General features: G+C 40.6%; 1 protein-coding gene and 1 long non-coding RNA gene across 50 annotated transcripts in view; one reads left to right on the top strand and one right to left on the bottom strand.

The window, feature by feature from the left end:
• Positions 1-2559: 2559 nt before the first annotated feature.
• MBTD1 (mbt domain containing 1) overlaps positions 2560-15849 on the bottom strand; it is an 84964-nt gene continuing 71674 nt past the window's right edge. For 39 of the 49 annotated variants that reach the window (XM_015119253.3, XM_028836340.2, XM_028836341.2 and 36 more), the window contains 2 exons: positions 11894-12085; positions 2560-5789 (listed from right to left, as the gene is read on the bottom strand). In XM_015119253.3, coding sequence (XP_014974739.1) covers positions 5671-5789; positions 11894-12085 — 311 coding nt within the window. In that variant the 3' untranslated portion in view covers positions 2560-5670. The remainder of the gene's footprint in view (positions 5790-11893; positions 12086-15849) is intronic. The other 10 variants (XM_028836342.2, XM_028836344.2, XM_077971109.1 and 7 more) reach the window with 1 other exon arrangement.
• Positions 6760-12553, top strand: LOC144335588 (uncharacterized). The gene is made up of 2 exons (XR_013406513.1): positions 6760-7483; positions 9375-12553. It is a non-coding gene; the product is annotated as an uncharacterized LOC144335588 (long non-coding RNA).

The raw sequence follows: 15849 nt of genomic DNA, 5'->3' as shown, positions 1-15849 counted from the left end.
CTGGGCTGGGTGCAGTGGCTCACAACTGTAATCCCAGCACTTTGGGAGGCCGAGCCAGGCAGATCACCTGAAGTCAGGAGTCAAGACCAGCCTGACCAATATGGTGAAACCTTGTCTCTACTAAAAATACAAAATTAGCAGGGCGTGGTGGTGCATGCCTGTAATCCTAGCTATTTGGGAGGCTGAGGCAGGGGAATCACTTGAACCCGCGAGGTGGACATTGCAGTGAGCCGAGATCGTGCCACTGCACTCCGGCCTGGGCAACAAGAGCAAAACTCCGTCTCAAAAAAAAAAAAAAAAAAAAAAAGTACTGCCTCTGGAGTAGGCTTGGTTTAGGTCCTAATCCTGCACCAGCTAGGTGTGTGAAAGTATCACCTCATTTATTTATTTGAGAGACAGAGTCTCGGCTCTGTTGCCCAGGCTGGAGAGCAGTGTCTCACTCAGTTCACTGCAGCCTCTGCCTCCTGGGTTCAAGTGATTCTCGTGCTTCAGTCACCCAAGAAGCTGGGACTACAGGTGTGTACAAATCCGCGCGGCTAAGTTTTATAGTTTTCGTAGAGATGCTCTTTCACCATGTTGGCCAGGTTGGTCTCAAGCAATCTGCCCACCTTGGCCTCCCAAAGTGTTAGGATTACAGGCATGAGTCACTGCGCCTGGCTGAAAATGACATATCATTCAGAACATCTCATGCTTTCAATAAACTTAAAAAAAAAATAGTGAAAGTACATTATTATTTAAAATGCATTATCTTGGCTGGATGCAGTGGCTCATGCCTTGTAATCCCAGCACTTTGGGAGGCCAAGGCAGGAACATCCCTTGAGTTCTTGAGACACTTGTTTCTGGGCATAACTAGTTTCCCAAGAGGCATGTAATGGTTTCAAGAAATATATCTGGCCAGGTGTGGTGCCTCATGCCTGTAATCCCAGCACTTTGGGAGGCTGAGGCAGACAGATCGCGAGGTCATGAGTTCAAGACAACCTGGCCAATATGGTGAAACTCCAGCTCTACTAAAAAATACAAAAATTAGCCGGGCGTGGTGGCATGTGCCTGTAGTCCCAGCTACTCAGGAGGCTGGGGCAGGAGAATTGCTGGAACCTAGAAGACGGAGGTTGCAGTGAGCTGAGATCGTGCCATTGCACTGGGTGACAGTGTGAGACTCCATCTCAAAAAAAAAAAAAAAAAAGCTAGGTGCAGTGGCTCATGCCTGTATTCCCAGCACTTTGGGAGGCTGCTGAGGCAGGCGGATCATGAAGTCAAGAGATCAAGGCCTTCCTGGCCAACAATTGTGAAACCCCATCTCCACTAAAAATATAAAAATTAGCTGGGTGTGGTGGTGTGTGCCTGTACTCAAGTGAGGCAGGAGAATCACTTGAACCCAGGAGGCAGAGGCTACAGTGAGCCGAGATCATGCCACTGCACTCCAGCCTGGTGACAGAGTGAGACTCCTTCTCAAAAAAAAAAAAAAAAAAAAAAAAAAAAAGCAAAAAACCCATATATATAAATATATACGTATGTATTTGTCAAAACTCATGGGATAGTAAATAAGCACCAACCTAGGAATTCCAGCTTACTATGGCAACTGTTCAAACCAATTAAGGTAGAAAATAGGGCAGAAATTAGGCTTTTTTCTTGGAATGCGTTATATTTTTCTAAAGAATGACATTAATCCCTGAAGAGACCCAGTCCATCTCATTACTGTCTTACATATCCTTTCCCAATTCATAAAAATCTCTACCAACTGCATCTGCAGTAAAAGTTGAATAATTTTCCAAAGAGCCAGCTGTTGGAAAAGGAGGGCTTTTTGGCATTCCCTTGTAATGTTAAGGGAGTTAGCTGGGATACTTTATTTACATCTGATTCACTTTGCTGCTGAGGTTAACGGAGTTAAAAAAAGGCTTCTACTAGCCGGGGCGTGGTGGCTCATGCCTGTAATCCCAGCACTCTGGGAGGCTGAGGCGGGTGGATCACGAGGTCAGGAGACTGAGACCATCCTGGCTAACATGGTGAAACCTCGTCTCTACTAAAAATAGAAAAAATTAGCTGGGCGTGGTGGTGAGCGCCTGTAGTCCCACCTACTCAGGAGGCTGAGGCAGGAGAATGGCGTGAACATGGGAGGTGGAGGTTGCAGTGAGCCAAGATTGCACCATTGTATTCCAGCCTGGGTGATAGAGTGAGACTCCATCTCAAAAAAAAAAAAAAAAAAAAAGTCTCCTACTAAGCATGCCAACCCCGAAACATGATGTTCTAGCTCAGATGATTTAATTTCCCCATAAAGGTCCCTGTTCACCTCGGCTCCTGCTGTGGTTTTTGCCCTTTCCCTCCCTGCCCCTGCAATCCCACCTCCAATGTAACCTCGTCCCTATGTCTAACCATACTACTCTTGGCTCCCTCACCAGCAAGTGGTAAATTCTTCCTCACAGCACTCATGTGCCTGCTACCCCTTGTTAGAGGAAGGGACGGATCCAACTTTCATAGGGGTCTCTGACTGCTTATAGAGGGCATGCAATAGAAAAGCAACCCCCCAAACCAAAGCATATTAAAGAACTGCTCAAATCCAGCTTAACTTTAACATTTTATTTTGTGTAAAAAAGGGCAAATTTAGTGAATTATTTTCATCTTGTACACAAAGTTATAATTTTAATGCTTTTCACATCCATGCTGAAAATTTGCAATTTGGTAAAAATGAAAGGAACATAAATTTTTCCAAAGGAATTTTTCACGCCATTATATATACACTTCATGAGAAAGTTTCAAACACTTTCTCAATGATCACGAGTTACCAAGAAAATAAAAGATTAAATTTGTACAGATATTGATTTCTATATCAAATACATAGAGAAATGATGTAAAAACCTTATGCAGTTTACTTTGACCTCTGTCCTCAAAAGATTTGCCCAGGGACAGATGCTTTTCTTTTGTATAAATGACTGTGGCTTTATTTAAAATATGAAAATCAAAGGAAGAAACCCAGTTTAATCACAGTATTTTTAAAATCCCTTCCCAATATTAAAGGATCATTACCAATATATAGCACCATAATACAAATATTGATGGGAGAGGGTATTCACATCACGCAAAATAATAATAATCAAAACAAACAAACACTGAAAACCCGTGTTAGTATCGTAGAATAAGAAGTTGATAACAGCTTTAGCTTTCCTCATACACAGCAAGGAAAAGGTTAAAGAGTTTACACTACCAAAAGTCCCCAAATAAATCCTAACAGGAAAAACAAAACAAAACAAAAACAAAAACCCAAGGTCAGCAGTTTTGAACCGTAAAAGAGAATGGGGCGATTGAGTTGTACAACTGGAGTTATGGCTAAGACATAAATCTCCTCTGCATTAATTATTTTTCGGTTCGTCAGCAGGAGGAGTTAGTGTGTGAACAATGAAAGAGCGCTTTAGGTTGTGTTTAGACTGTAGGAAAGTCCTTACCAACCTTCAACTGTTGGTCAAGGGATCAAGACAAGAAACACTTCATGAATTAGGGAATTCTAGAACACTCAGAGCCTGGGTTTGCTATAGAATTGGAAGCTTATGAAACCGGGGTATAAATGAGCATTTCATAGATTACCAGGACTGACTAGCTCCAAATCCTCTCTCTCCTGGTTTATTCAGTTCCCCATGGAGCTCCTAAATCCAAGGTACTGGCAGAGTACACCATACAACAGGATTCTTGTGCCTGTGCTGTGGAATTAGTCCTGGGTTTAATTCAGTGAGCCTGAGAATAAAGACTGCTGTAACCCTTGCTTTGGAATACTTCCAGGCTTTTAAGTTTACGAGAAGATTTTTCAAAGTTAAAGATATGGGAAGTGTGAGGATGTCACATTTACAGTAGGTCCCTCTCAGCAATGTTAAGATAAATATCCAGTAATTTAACAGCTGAATTCACATATATTTGACACATGAGAATCAACTTGCGTTGATGTGATCTGCATTTATGCCCCTAAAGAGTCAGTATTAAGAAATGGTGACATGCGATTCCATACATTCTTACACTATAAAGTAACAAATTTTACTTCCAGTAGCTATTATAAAACCTTATGTTATTAACCCCTCTTGCATAGAATGAGGTAAACCTGTGCGTATTACCAATGCTATTATTCCCAAAAGTAGAGCAATATTTTAGAAAATAAATTGCTGGTTTTTTTTTTAAACGTTCTATGCATTTTAAAATTCAAACAAAAATCTTACCTAAAATGGTCTCCTGGGGCTTTCCATTAACATTTTTTAAAGCATTCCATAGGCTGAAGGACTGTAGAGGTTAATCATTTTGATTAATTTCTAATTAGCCCTACCTATATTCCAGAGGAGATGGTCAATATTACCACTCTGAAGAGGCCAGGCTAAGACCCAGAAGCACTTCTAGAACAGATGCAATTAATTCCTGAGAGTTTAGTTTATGAACCTCACTGGTAAACGCTAGAGAGCTCTCATTCAGTCACAACTCAGTAGAAAGTTAGAAAATGCAGAGAGCAAACCTTTCACCAATTTACCCTTGTATCCTTTTTTTTTTAAAAAGGAAGTCATGTGAATTTTAAAACAGGGAATGTTCAACATGGTCCAAATCAGTTATTATTAAAATAAATCCTGAATACAATTAAAGACAATCATATATATATATACGGAATTTTAAGAAAATTAAATTCTCTTTCAAATTAGTTTTCTACCAAATCCAGGACAGATAAAAGCAGAGCTGGAATGATTTTGAAATCTAAACTTATTTTGACTTTGAGTAACTTTCGATTCGATTCTCCTAATACAGAACATCTGTTTTTGGTTGTGGTTATACCAAGTTGTTATTTCACAGACAGAGGGAAATGGCAGAGAACTGATCAGAATCCCTTTCGTGGGGTATTTTTTTAGAAAGGAAAATAAACTCAGAACAACATTGCATTTTCCCCAACCCCTCAATGTGTAGACTGAGATCCTGTATATCCTGTCAACCATTCCAGTTTAACACTTTAGTGTTAGGATAATTCTAATCATTTTTTTAATTAAAAGAGAACATATAAAAGTATCCAGAGTTCTTCCAGTTTCGTATAGAACTCCAAATAAATTTTCACAGAATGAAAAATATTTCTGTACAAACATTTAAAATGGGCTGCAATAAAATGCCAACAAGCAGAAATAATGACCCCTTCCATGACCTGTGTGGTGATGACCCCTCCCCTCCATGAGGAGTTCAGTTGCATATTTCTGCAGCAAAGGAAGCTGGAGATGTGACTGGCCTAACTTCTAAAAAATCCCAAAATCTCCCAACAGGTACCAAAAAGGTTCATTTGTAATGACAGTTCATTTGCATTTAACACCTATATCCTTCTTAAATCATTTCCTTCAATCCTGCTACCTAAACTTTAATCTTACCAAAAAAGTTAGAATTTCAGTTCTTGTTAACAATGCACATAAATCCAAAGTTGGAAAATATTACAAAATTCTTTCAAAAGCTTCAAATACAACACAAAAATTGTCCATCTTTATAAATTGAAAATTTCCCACCCCACCCCCCCGACTAAAATAGTTTCCCCACCCACCTGAAAAATGTGGAACTGAAATCTTCTATGTTTAGCAAAATGTCCCAGTAGAATAGCCCCCTGTACAGCTGGATTGATTATAAATCAGTCCTGTGTAAAATCCTTCCCCTCTCGCCCTCAGTTTCTGAGCCACCTCATGGCTCTTGTTTGATGTAGAAGTTGGCAGAGCCATTGCTTTCCTGATCAGACGCTCCTTGGAGGAAATTATAGTCCTCTCCATCCAGCAACTCCTCCTTCAGCTGCAGTGTCGTCACTGAATGGGAGAGAGAAACATATGGGCATTAAGGCTCTCTAGAGTACTCAGATTGCCTATGATCTTCATGTTCCATCAGTTTCACAGTTATTAAGACTTCTTCATTTCTTCAGTAACTTCAAGTTAAGTCCCTAAAGTACGAGCATTCAGTTAATTTTAATTTTCAAGTACATTAGCAGTTAAGAAACATTCTGGAAAGGAACAGTACTGCATAATGCACACTGCACAATGGACATCTTCAATGAAATGTTCAGGGTAATGGTGCTCACTAATCTGACTGGGATGAGAATTTTGTGATCAAGTATTCACTTTTATGTCAATGTTTGTACAAACAATGATGTAGTTCTTTCATGGTTCTTAAGTACAATCTTTTTTTTCTGAGATGGAGTCTTGCTCTGTCATCAGGCTGGAGTGCAGTGGAGCAAACTCGGCTCACTGCAACCTCCGCTTCCCGGTTCAAGCGATTCTCCTGCCTCAACCTCCCAAGTAGCTGGGACTACAGGCACATACCACCACACCTGGCTAATTTTTTGTATTTTAGTAGAGATGTGGTTTACCATATTGGCCAGGATGATCTCGATCTCCTGACCTTGTGATCTACCCGCCTTGGCCTCCCAAAGTCTGGGGATTACAGGCGTGAGCCACTGCGCCCGGCCTCTTAAGTACAATCTTAATTACCAACACAATAAATATGACTTTAATATATTATTAATCCCAAGGAGTTTTTTTTTTGAGACGGAGTCTCACTCTGTAGCCAGGCTGGAGTGCAGTGGTGTGATCTCGGCTCACTGCAACCTCTGCTTCCTGGGTTCAAGCGATTCTCCTGCCTCAGCACCTCGCCCCCTCCTCCTCCCCCCTGCCCCGAGTAGCTGGGACTACAGGCGCCCACCACCACGCCCAGCTAATTTTTGTATTTTTAGTAGAGACAGGGTTTCATCATGTTGGCCAGGATGGTCTCAATCTCTTGACCTCGTGATCCGCCCGCCTCAGCCTCCCAAAGTGCTGGGATTACAGGTGTGAGCCACTGCGCCTGGCCCCAAGGAGTACTTTTATTAAAAACATTATCTGAAGAAAAAGATATAAATCTGATGTTAAATCAAAACATTAAAAAAATTATAAATTATATAAGGATGTAACATACATTTTAAAAAAGTAAATCTGGGCTGGATGTGGTAGCAGCCTGGGCAATGTAGCAAATCCCCAGCTCTACAAAACACAAACAAAAAAAGCTGGGTATGGCTGTGCAAGCCTGTAGTCCCAGCTACTCAGGACTGAGGCAGGAGGATTGCTGGAGCCCAGGAGATCGAGATTACAGTGACCTATGATTGTGTCATTGCACTCTAGCCTGAGTGACAGAGTGAGACCCTGCGTACACCTCTTCTCCTACGAAGAAAAACGAATATTAAACTCCTGAGCCGAGTGTGGTGGCTAATGCTTACAGTCCCAGCTATGTGGGAGGACAAGGCAGGGGGCCAGTTCAATGCTGAGTGCCTGCCTGAGTTCTTATCTGATGACTTATTCTTTAACGAAAACAGATTAACAGTATAGCCATGTTTCTGTAGGTCTTTAGTATGGAAAACAGTTTTTCAGTTTCACATCCCCAAAGTGCTGGGATTACAGGCGTGAGCCACCACGCCTGGCTGTGTTCGGGTTTCTTAAAGTTACTGTCTGGCTGGGCGCAGTGGCTCAAGCCTGTAATCCCAGCACTTTGGGAGGCCGAGACGGGCGGATCGCGAGGTCAAGAGATTGAGACCACCCTGGCTAACATGGTGAAACCCCATCTCTACTAAAAAATACAAAAAAATTAGCCAGGTATGGTGGTGGGTGCCTGTAGTCCCAGCTACTTGGGAGGCTGAGGCAGGAGAATGGCGTGAACCCGGGAGGCGGAAATTGCAGTGAGCCAAGATGGTGCCACTGCGCTCCAGCCTGGGCGACAGAGCGAGAAAGTTACTGTCTAACCAAAGTTGAGCTCAAATAATTTAAAGAACAGATGAGGCGGTCTTTTGTGCTAACACATCCACTGGAATCTAGTCCCATGGTGAGCAATGCTACCTTCTTTCCCAACTTCTTTAGCATACATGGATCTGCTAAATCAGAAGTCAGAAACTGCTTTTTCCACCCCTGCCTGGGCCCTGTGCTTTTTTATTTTTTATTTTTGAGACACAGTCTTACTCCATCACCCAGGCTGGAGTGCAGTGGTGTGATCTCAGCTTACTGCAACTTCTGCCTCCCGCGTTCAAGTGATTCTCATGCCTCAGCCTCCCGAGTGGCTGGGATTACAGGTGTGCGCCACCAAGCCTGGCTAATTCTTTTGTATTTTTAGTAGAGATGGGGTTTTGCCATGTTGGCCAGGCTGGTCTTGAACTCCTAGCCAAATGTGATCCACCCACCTTGGCCTCCCAAAGTGTTTGGATTACAGGCGTGAGCCACCGCGCCTGGCCTCTTTATACATTTGAATGGTTCTTTACATATTTGACTGAGTATTTCCATACAAGAGATTTCACATGAAAATCTGAAAAGTAGATAGACTTGGAAACATGAGTGCAGCATCCTTAAAGAGCTGTGATCATTGGGAACTGACTGGCTACTTACTACCCCCTTAATCTGGGCAGCCTGAGATCTCTGTCCACCACAGAGCTCACTGCCCAGGTTGCCCACAATACTCACACAGGTAACCACCAGCCCCTGCAGGCATCTGGCTCCAGATCAAGAGTAAAAGTTCTCCGTTTTTCTCTATTATGTATCTTTTCATTAACAAATGAAGTGAGAGGATACATATATATGGGATGTAAATTGGAAACTGCTCATACAGAGAAAAAAGTCAATTGATGAGGAGAATGAGAACTCAGCAGAGTATCTGGATAGGTAGTATGCCATTTAAGTTTTTCATGAAGGAATGGCAGTGTCGTCATGTGGAACAATATTAAATTTGTTACAACTTTTAAAGTCAAATAGTACAGTCAGAAAAATACTTCATGTCTTTATTTTTTTAGTAGAGATGGGGTTTCACCATGTTGGTGAGGCTGGTCTTGAACTACTGACCTCGTGATCCTCCCACCTCAGCCTTCCAAAGTGCTGGGATTATACTTTGTAGAGATTGTTTCTACTCTTCGAGAGGCTGGTAATACTAGTTCTGACTCTCAAATTTAAAACAAGACAAAGTAAAAGATGTGCCTCGCCCATGTCTTGATTTTAGTTACAAGCAATTAGTTTAAAAATAATGGCTGCTGACATCTTACTTGCTAATTTAAAGAATAATCTTTTTTTTTTTTTTTTTTTTTTAAGATAGTCTCGCTCTGTTGCCTAGGCTGGAATGCAGTGGCACAATTTCAGCTCACTGCAACCTCCCCCTCCCAGGTTCAAGTGATTCTCCTGCCTTAGCCTCCCAAGTAGCTGGGATTACAGGCGTGTACCACCACACCTGGCTAATTTTTGTATTTTTAGTAGAGATGAGGTTTCCTCATTTTGGCCAGGCTGGTTTCGAATTTGGTTTCCTCATTTGGCTAGGCTGATCTCAGGTGATCCACCTGCCTCAGCCTCCCAAAGTGCTGGGATTACAGGCGTGAGCCACTGCGCCTGGCCAAGAATAATCTTTTGAGAGATGGCAATTTATTTTATTTGGTACTGGTTTTGGCACTGGTGATCAAAAATTTAACAGGCCAAAGACAGAAAAGTGAATACGTTATGCATATAATCATAGCAAACACCCATCAGACTGTTCAAAGGTACAGCAAACGAGACTGTGCAGTTAGTTCTTCCTTTCATTAAAAAAATTACTTAATATAAATAAAAATGCTTTTATGAGGAATGACATCAAATGTATGACAGTTATCCTTCAAATCTAGCCAGCGTGCAGTCATTCAGCATGAGGGCCATTTTAACAATACGGAGAAAATACATACATGGAAAGGAAAACAAAACCCAAGTTTCATTAAAGGTGCAGTACCCACAATAAAAGGTTGATTAAAACAGTATCTTGTTCTATGATGACTGGATGGCTAAATGAATGAGAAAAGAATTACTGTGCTTCAAGATCAAGCTCATTCAAACGCATGTTTTTCAAAAAAAAGTAAGAAAGGTAAGTTGAGATTCTAAAGCCTATCCTGAAGCTATATGCATTACTGCTAACAACAAATTTCTGGATTATGCTTCTAGTCATGTTAAAATATGAAAATGATGTGCTAAAAAAAGTAACTCAAGATAAAGGTGAAACATTCACTCAGATGCGCAATGTTTTAATGCAAAGTTTCATTGTTTTCATGGAATCTAAAACAAAGCCTGTCTGGTTATCTTCACATAAATCATTTCTCCTTTCCAGCCCTTCTCAATAAATGATGGATGAAATAAAACAAATCCTGTGGTTGAAAGTCACTTTCCACACAAATGCCTTTTCTTAGCTCTGTTTTTAGAAGGAAGTCACTCTGTTGACACTAATCACTAACATTTCAGGAGATAAGCTAACCGAAATCACATTTTTCCAGCTACGAAGCTCGTAAATAATAAACTCTCTCAACCGCTAATTAAACCATAGCTTTCAGATAGTTAAGGTACCAATGCAGTCCCTACTTAGTTTCATCAGGGAAAAATCACACCAAGCCCCACCAGTTGTGCCCTAGCTCAGAAGATACTATAGACACCAGTGGAAGAAGGAAGTCACGTAGGAGGCCGGGTAGTTTCCATCTAGTAGGTCTACTCTAAATTCTTGGGTTTTGCCAGTGCCAGATGTTCTGTTTTAAATGAACCAGTAACCTATCACAAAATGTGACATATATCTTCAAAACCAGCCTCATGCTTAAAGAAAATACATCCAAGATCCAACAAAAGCTCAAATATATTTGGAACTCACAATATCCATACTTAATTAAGTAATGCAAGACTATTTCATAAATAAGTGCAAAAATAAAAAAACTTAGACAAGAAAAGAAACTGGAACGCTCTTTAGACTTTGAACATTTTTCCGTTAAAGAGCAGGTAACATTGGATTTACAATCCTCATTAGTTTTTCATACAAAAGTAGTAGTGTAATTTCCTCTGGATGTAAGAATATCACAGTGATCTTCAGAGAAACAGAGTGGGAAGGGGGCAAGGTGGCCTAATACATTGTGCAGGAGGGAAAAGCTAAAGAACGTATCCTAAAATGGCAAAGAAAACCCCCAAACAACCAACAACGGAAACAAACAAGAAAACCCCCATAGGTGCAAAAATATTAGCAAACAGAAGAAGAAGAAGAAAACAGAGCTAGGTAACAAAAGTCTCACCTAGGTTTTCAACATACAAGACATTTTAAAGAATGCTGATTAGAGAAAACAATTTAGTCTAAAAGCAATAGTTAGCATATAGCAGAACACATGCCAAAGCAGGTATAACTTTGGCTTTGAAGCTGTATGATCTGATCTGTACTCAGGCCTGAAGTTCATCATGCCTAAGTGAAGTCCTCATACCCTATGATAATACCATGCTTGTTCTTAGTAATTAAAAAGGGCAAAGCCTTCTGTAGTCTTCCTTATAATCTACTACCTTGGCCTAACCAATTAAACTCAAATCAAATGCCACTGACTACTTAATCACTATACATACATAATCATGAACTTATGGAAATAAAAAAATTACGCAGGTATTCAATTTCCAAATTTGTTATTCAACTAAGATTGTGATCAATGTTACTGCCAAAACTAAAATTAAACTGGAACTGAAAACACATCCTTTCCATGAATGAGACACTATGAAATGTTATGAACAAAGCCTTTTCTGTCTTTTTAATCGGACTTATCCCTAATGACACACTTTGTTCCCAGGTCAAGTCACATACAATTCTGCAATGCGGAATGTTAAAAAACCATGAAATATTCCAAGTTGTCTCACAATTCCAACTACCCTTATTTGAAGCTCGGAACTATTTTAAAACAAAGTAAAAATCCTTCCCTGACGTTTGGTCTTAGTGAAGTGACTACTAAGGACTAGTGAAATGAATTCTTTAGTTGAAAGAAAAAGAAAAAAAATCCAATGAGTCAGCATCTGTCATGCCAGACCATGCTTTGTCTCCCACCACCCTACCCAGTACTTTTACCCTCTGAAGTACCTGAGATGCTGATGTGACTAATTACCTGTTTTGAGGCTGGGACTGAACTCTCGGCTAGTGCTGGGAGGTGGGAAGGCCTCCGGGGCTGTCTGTGCTGGAAGGGTTCGATATGGAGGAGGAGTCAACTCTTCGTCACCAGAGAAGCTCCTCCGCACCCCACCTGTCATGGGCAGGCTCGACAAACTGACAGGCTTCTTCCCAATTGGCATCTTCCTCTCTAAATATCAAGTCAGACTAAAGTAAGCTTTCACTTACATGTGTGGTAAGAAAAGTGCATTATATAACTAGGAAAGCTGTGCTGCACAGGACACTCTGAAAAGAGAACCAATTATGCAAAGTTTGTATTTCTGAAAACAAGGAAGAGAGAGTGAGTGTGTGTGTTGGGGGAGATTGTTTCTACTCTCTGAGAGTCTGGTAATACTAGTTCTGACTCTCAAATTTAAAACAAGACAAAGTAAAATGAATTACAGAGAGCTTTAAGAACAGCTGGCTAATTTCTTTCAAGAACGTCTCTGCTTGAGATGGGGTAAAAACCCAAAGGAAGAAAGAAAGCGTCTTAAAACACTACTTTTAGGGTAGCATTTCATAGCTCATATAAGCCCAAACACTGGTTGGAGAAATCAAAGTAAAACAGTTTAAATGTATTATCTGGGTGTAGGATGTTATTGGTATGAAATGTGCTCCCCTAACTTTTTAGTTCACAATTCACTCTTTTAGAAAACACAATTCTTGTTCTAAAAAGTACTTCCAAATTCAAAGCTTACTGCCTGCACATTCTTAAGCAATCTGATTTCTTCTGAAACAAATTTATCAGGCTGGGCATGGTGGCTTATGCCTGTAATCCCAGCACCTTGGGATGCCAAGGCAGAAGAATGAGGATGGTTTCAGGCCAGGAGTTTAAGAACAGCCTGGGCAACAGAGTGAGACCCATCTCTACAAAAAATAAAAAAAATTAGCTGGGCAATGCCAGAGTCTGAGGTGGGAGATTTGCTTGAGCACAGGGGTTCAAGGCTGCAGTGAGCTATGATTGCACCACAGTGCTCCAGGCTGGGCAATAAAGTGAGACCTTATCTTAAAAAAAAAAAAAAAAGTATCACACCCTTCAGCTATAGTTTCCTATACAAATATAATCCTTTCAAGACACATATAATGCTTTTGCCAACCAAAAAAAAATACTCTGAACTCTGCAAATATTGAAGAATCAAGTATAGTACATTAATCATATTGAAAGTTGAAGGATCAGCAGGGTACAGTGTGGCTCATGCCTGTAATCCCAGCACTTTGGGAGGCTGAGGCAGGTGGATCACTTGAGGTCAGGAGATCAAGACCAGCCTGGCCAACATGGCGAAACTCTGTCTCTACTAAAAATATAAAAATTAGCAGTGAGTAGTGGTGCATGCCTGTAATCCCACTACTTGGGAGGCTGAAGCAGGAGAATCACTTGAACTCGGGAGGCGGAGGTTGTGGCGAGCCAACATTACACCACTGCACTCCAGCCTGGGAGACAGAGCAAGATCCTGTCTCAAAAAAAAAAAAAGTGGAAGGATCCTTATCTTTGTGACTGAGTTATGTCTGTTTTCTTCCAGATGATAGAATAAACCAAGTAAGAGCAATAAAAAATTACGCTTCACAAAATCAAAACTAAAAGATAATAAGCCACACAGTATTCCTATGTAAAATGATGTGGGATTTAAGCTGTTATTGAGTAGATTCAATTCTCAAGAGCCAAACCAAAATCACATGCAACAAAAACTTCAGACTTTTTCCTAATATACTACATACTCAAGAGATAAAAACGCAAGGAGTAATGTCCAACTCTTACTACTTACAGTAGTCCCTGAAAATGGTGAGATTTAAAGCAGAAACCAGTGCTGCTTTTCCCGCTCTAGAATTACCACATCTTAAGGAAAAGAGGCTTTTGAGACTAGAGAGTGTGTATGATCCTTGTGGCAGAACCTTATACTTATTCTCAAAAGTGTTAGTAATTATCCATCCTTCGTGGCATGAACACAACCTACTACAAAGCAAGCTAGACGAATGAAGCTCATCAGCTGTTTCTGCACAATAAGCACTACCAAAGAATATACCACTAACAGATGATCTTAAGTTCAAAAAGACCAACAAGCTATACGATGAAACAACAGAGCCAGAATATGATAATTTATCAAGGCAAACGTAAAAACAAACAAAAGGTTTTATAGCCCATCTGATATTGATATCAGTTTGCCTGCAATGGATGACAGGTTTCTAAACCCCAAATACTTATTTGTGTAACTAAAGCTTAGTGAGAAAACTTTCTAACAAACTGTTTGCTGACTAATAGGAAAAAATAAGAGGAGGCGGCACCATGAGTGAAAGCTGCTGCTTGATGCGGCACTACACTTCCTTATCCTCAATTCCAACATTCAAAAAGGTTTTTTTTTTTTTTTTTGAGATGGAGTCTTGCTCTGTCGCCCAGGCTGGAGTGCAGTGGTGCAATCTCGGCTCACTGCAAGCTCCGCCTCCCGGGTTCAGGCCATTCTCCTGCCTCAGCCTCCCGAGTAGCTGGGACTACAGGCGTCCGCCACCACGCCTGGCTTTTTTTTTATTTTTGTATTTTCAGTAGAGACAGGGTTTCTCCATGTTGGTCAGGCTGGTCTTGAACTCCTGACCTCAGGTGATCCGCCCGCCTCGGCCTCCCAAAGGGCTGGGATTACAGGCGTGAGCCACTGCGCCTGGCCTCAGGAAGTTTTTTAAAAAAAACTTTGGCAACAAAGCCGTACCTCAGTTGGTGACACCACTTATAATTTTTTTTTGGGTCATTTAATGTAAATATTTATATATATATTTGCTTTAGAAAGTGCTTCAGTCTGGAGTGTTAAATAACGTATGTTACACAGACTATATTTCTCTTCTAAAATCCAAAAAATTCTGAATTCCAAAGCACATCTGGTCCCAAGGGCATCTAATGAGGTACTGTGGGTCCACAGTTCTTTTCTTTTCTATGTCCAAAGGACAATTTAAAGGTATTAGAGATGATGTCATGCTATTAGGAAATAGTAAAACATTATAGTTAGAGAATATGTTACATGTAGTCCAAAATTCATTTTTTCAGTGAATCCAGAACTCTAGTAATGGTAAATATCACTAAAAACTGGGGTGTTAATACTTCTTCATTAATTACACATTTCTTTCCATGTTCCCAGCCCATTAATTCAAAACAGTTTAAACCCAAGTCAGAAACAAATCCTACAAGAGTCACGCTGAAGGAGGCAAACCAATTGTCTACACAAAGCTCACAGATTAGTTCTAAAAAGCAATGTCATATAGCCACTGAGTAGTAAAAACCATTTTTAAATTGACATCTTGGAAAGAAAATTCTGAAATTCCAGAGTCTTATCCAACAGAAAGTGAAAGCAGACTTGTTATTTACTTCACAGAAAGCTTAGTGGTCATACCTGCTATTGTCAGCCCACTGACATAAATGAAGTTCCCATGGGAATTCTTGCTACCCACTTACATATATGATAATTCCCTTTCATCAGGCTGGTTTGGTAATGCTCCCTAAAGTTCTTTTAGGTGAGTATCAGACCTGGCAAGCAGCTGGTGGGCAAAATAATTCTGAGCCTGTGGGAGGCTTGTGCCTATAAACAAGAGGTCAAGAGACAGGCCTGTAGGTTGCTACTTCTGTGTGGCTGACATGGCTTTTGTGCTGGGAGAAAACCTATTTTTCAAAGTACCACTAGAGTGGACAGTAGAAATTTTTTAGTTTCCCACTTAACAAGCAAACATCAGAAAGTTTAGAACAGAGTGTATTTGATTCTTCTTGCCACTTCAGTCTCTAGGTTGTAACTGAGGCAGATCGGCACGTACCTGAGCACATTTGGCAAATCAGCTGGAAAAATCTGTTTCAGTTTTAATCCTCAAGTGTACTTTTACATTTTTTAAATAGCTTGTTTTCTTTCTTTTTTTGTTCTTAGAGATGGGATCTTGCCATGTTGT

The sequence above is a fragment of the Macaca mulatta genome, chromosome 16 (assembly GCF_049350105.2).
Source record: "Macaca mulatta isolate MMU2019108-1 chromosome 16, T2T-MMU8v2.0, whole genome shotgun sequence".
Lineage (NCBI taxonomy): Eukaryota > Metazoa > Chordata > Mammalia > Primates > Cercopithecidae > Macaca > Macaca mulatta.
The sequence above is the reverse complement of the archived record's forward strand: the minus strand, read 5'-3'. Positions and strand labels throughout refer to the sequence as shown.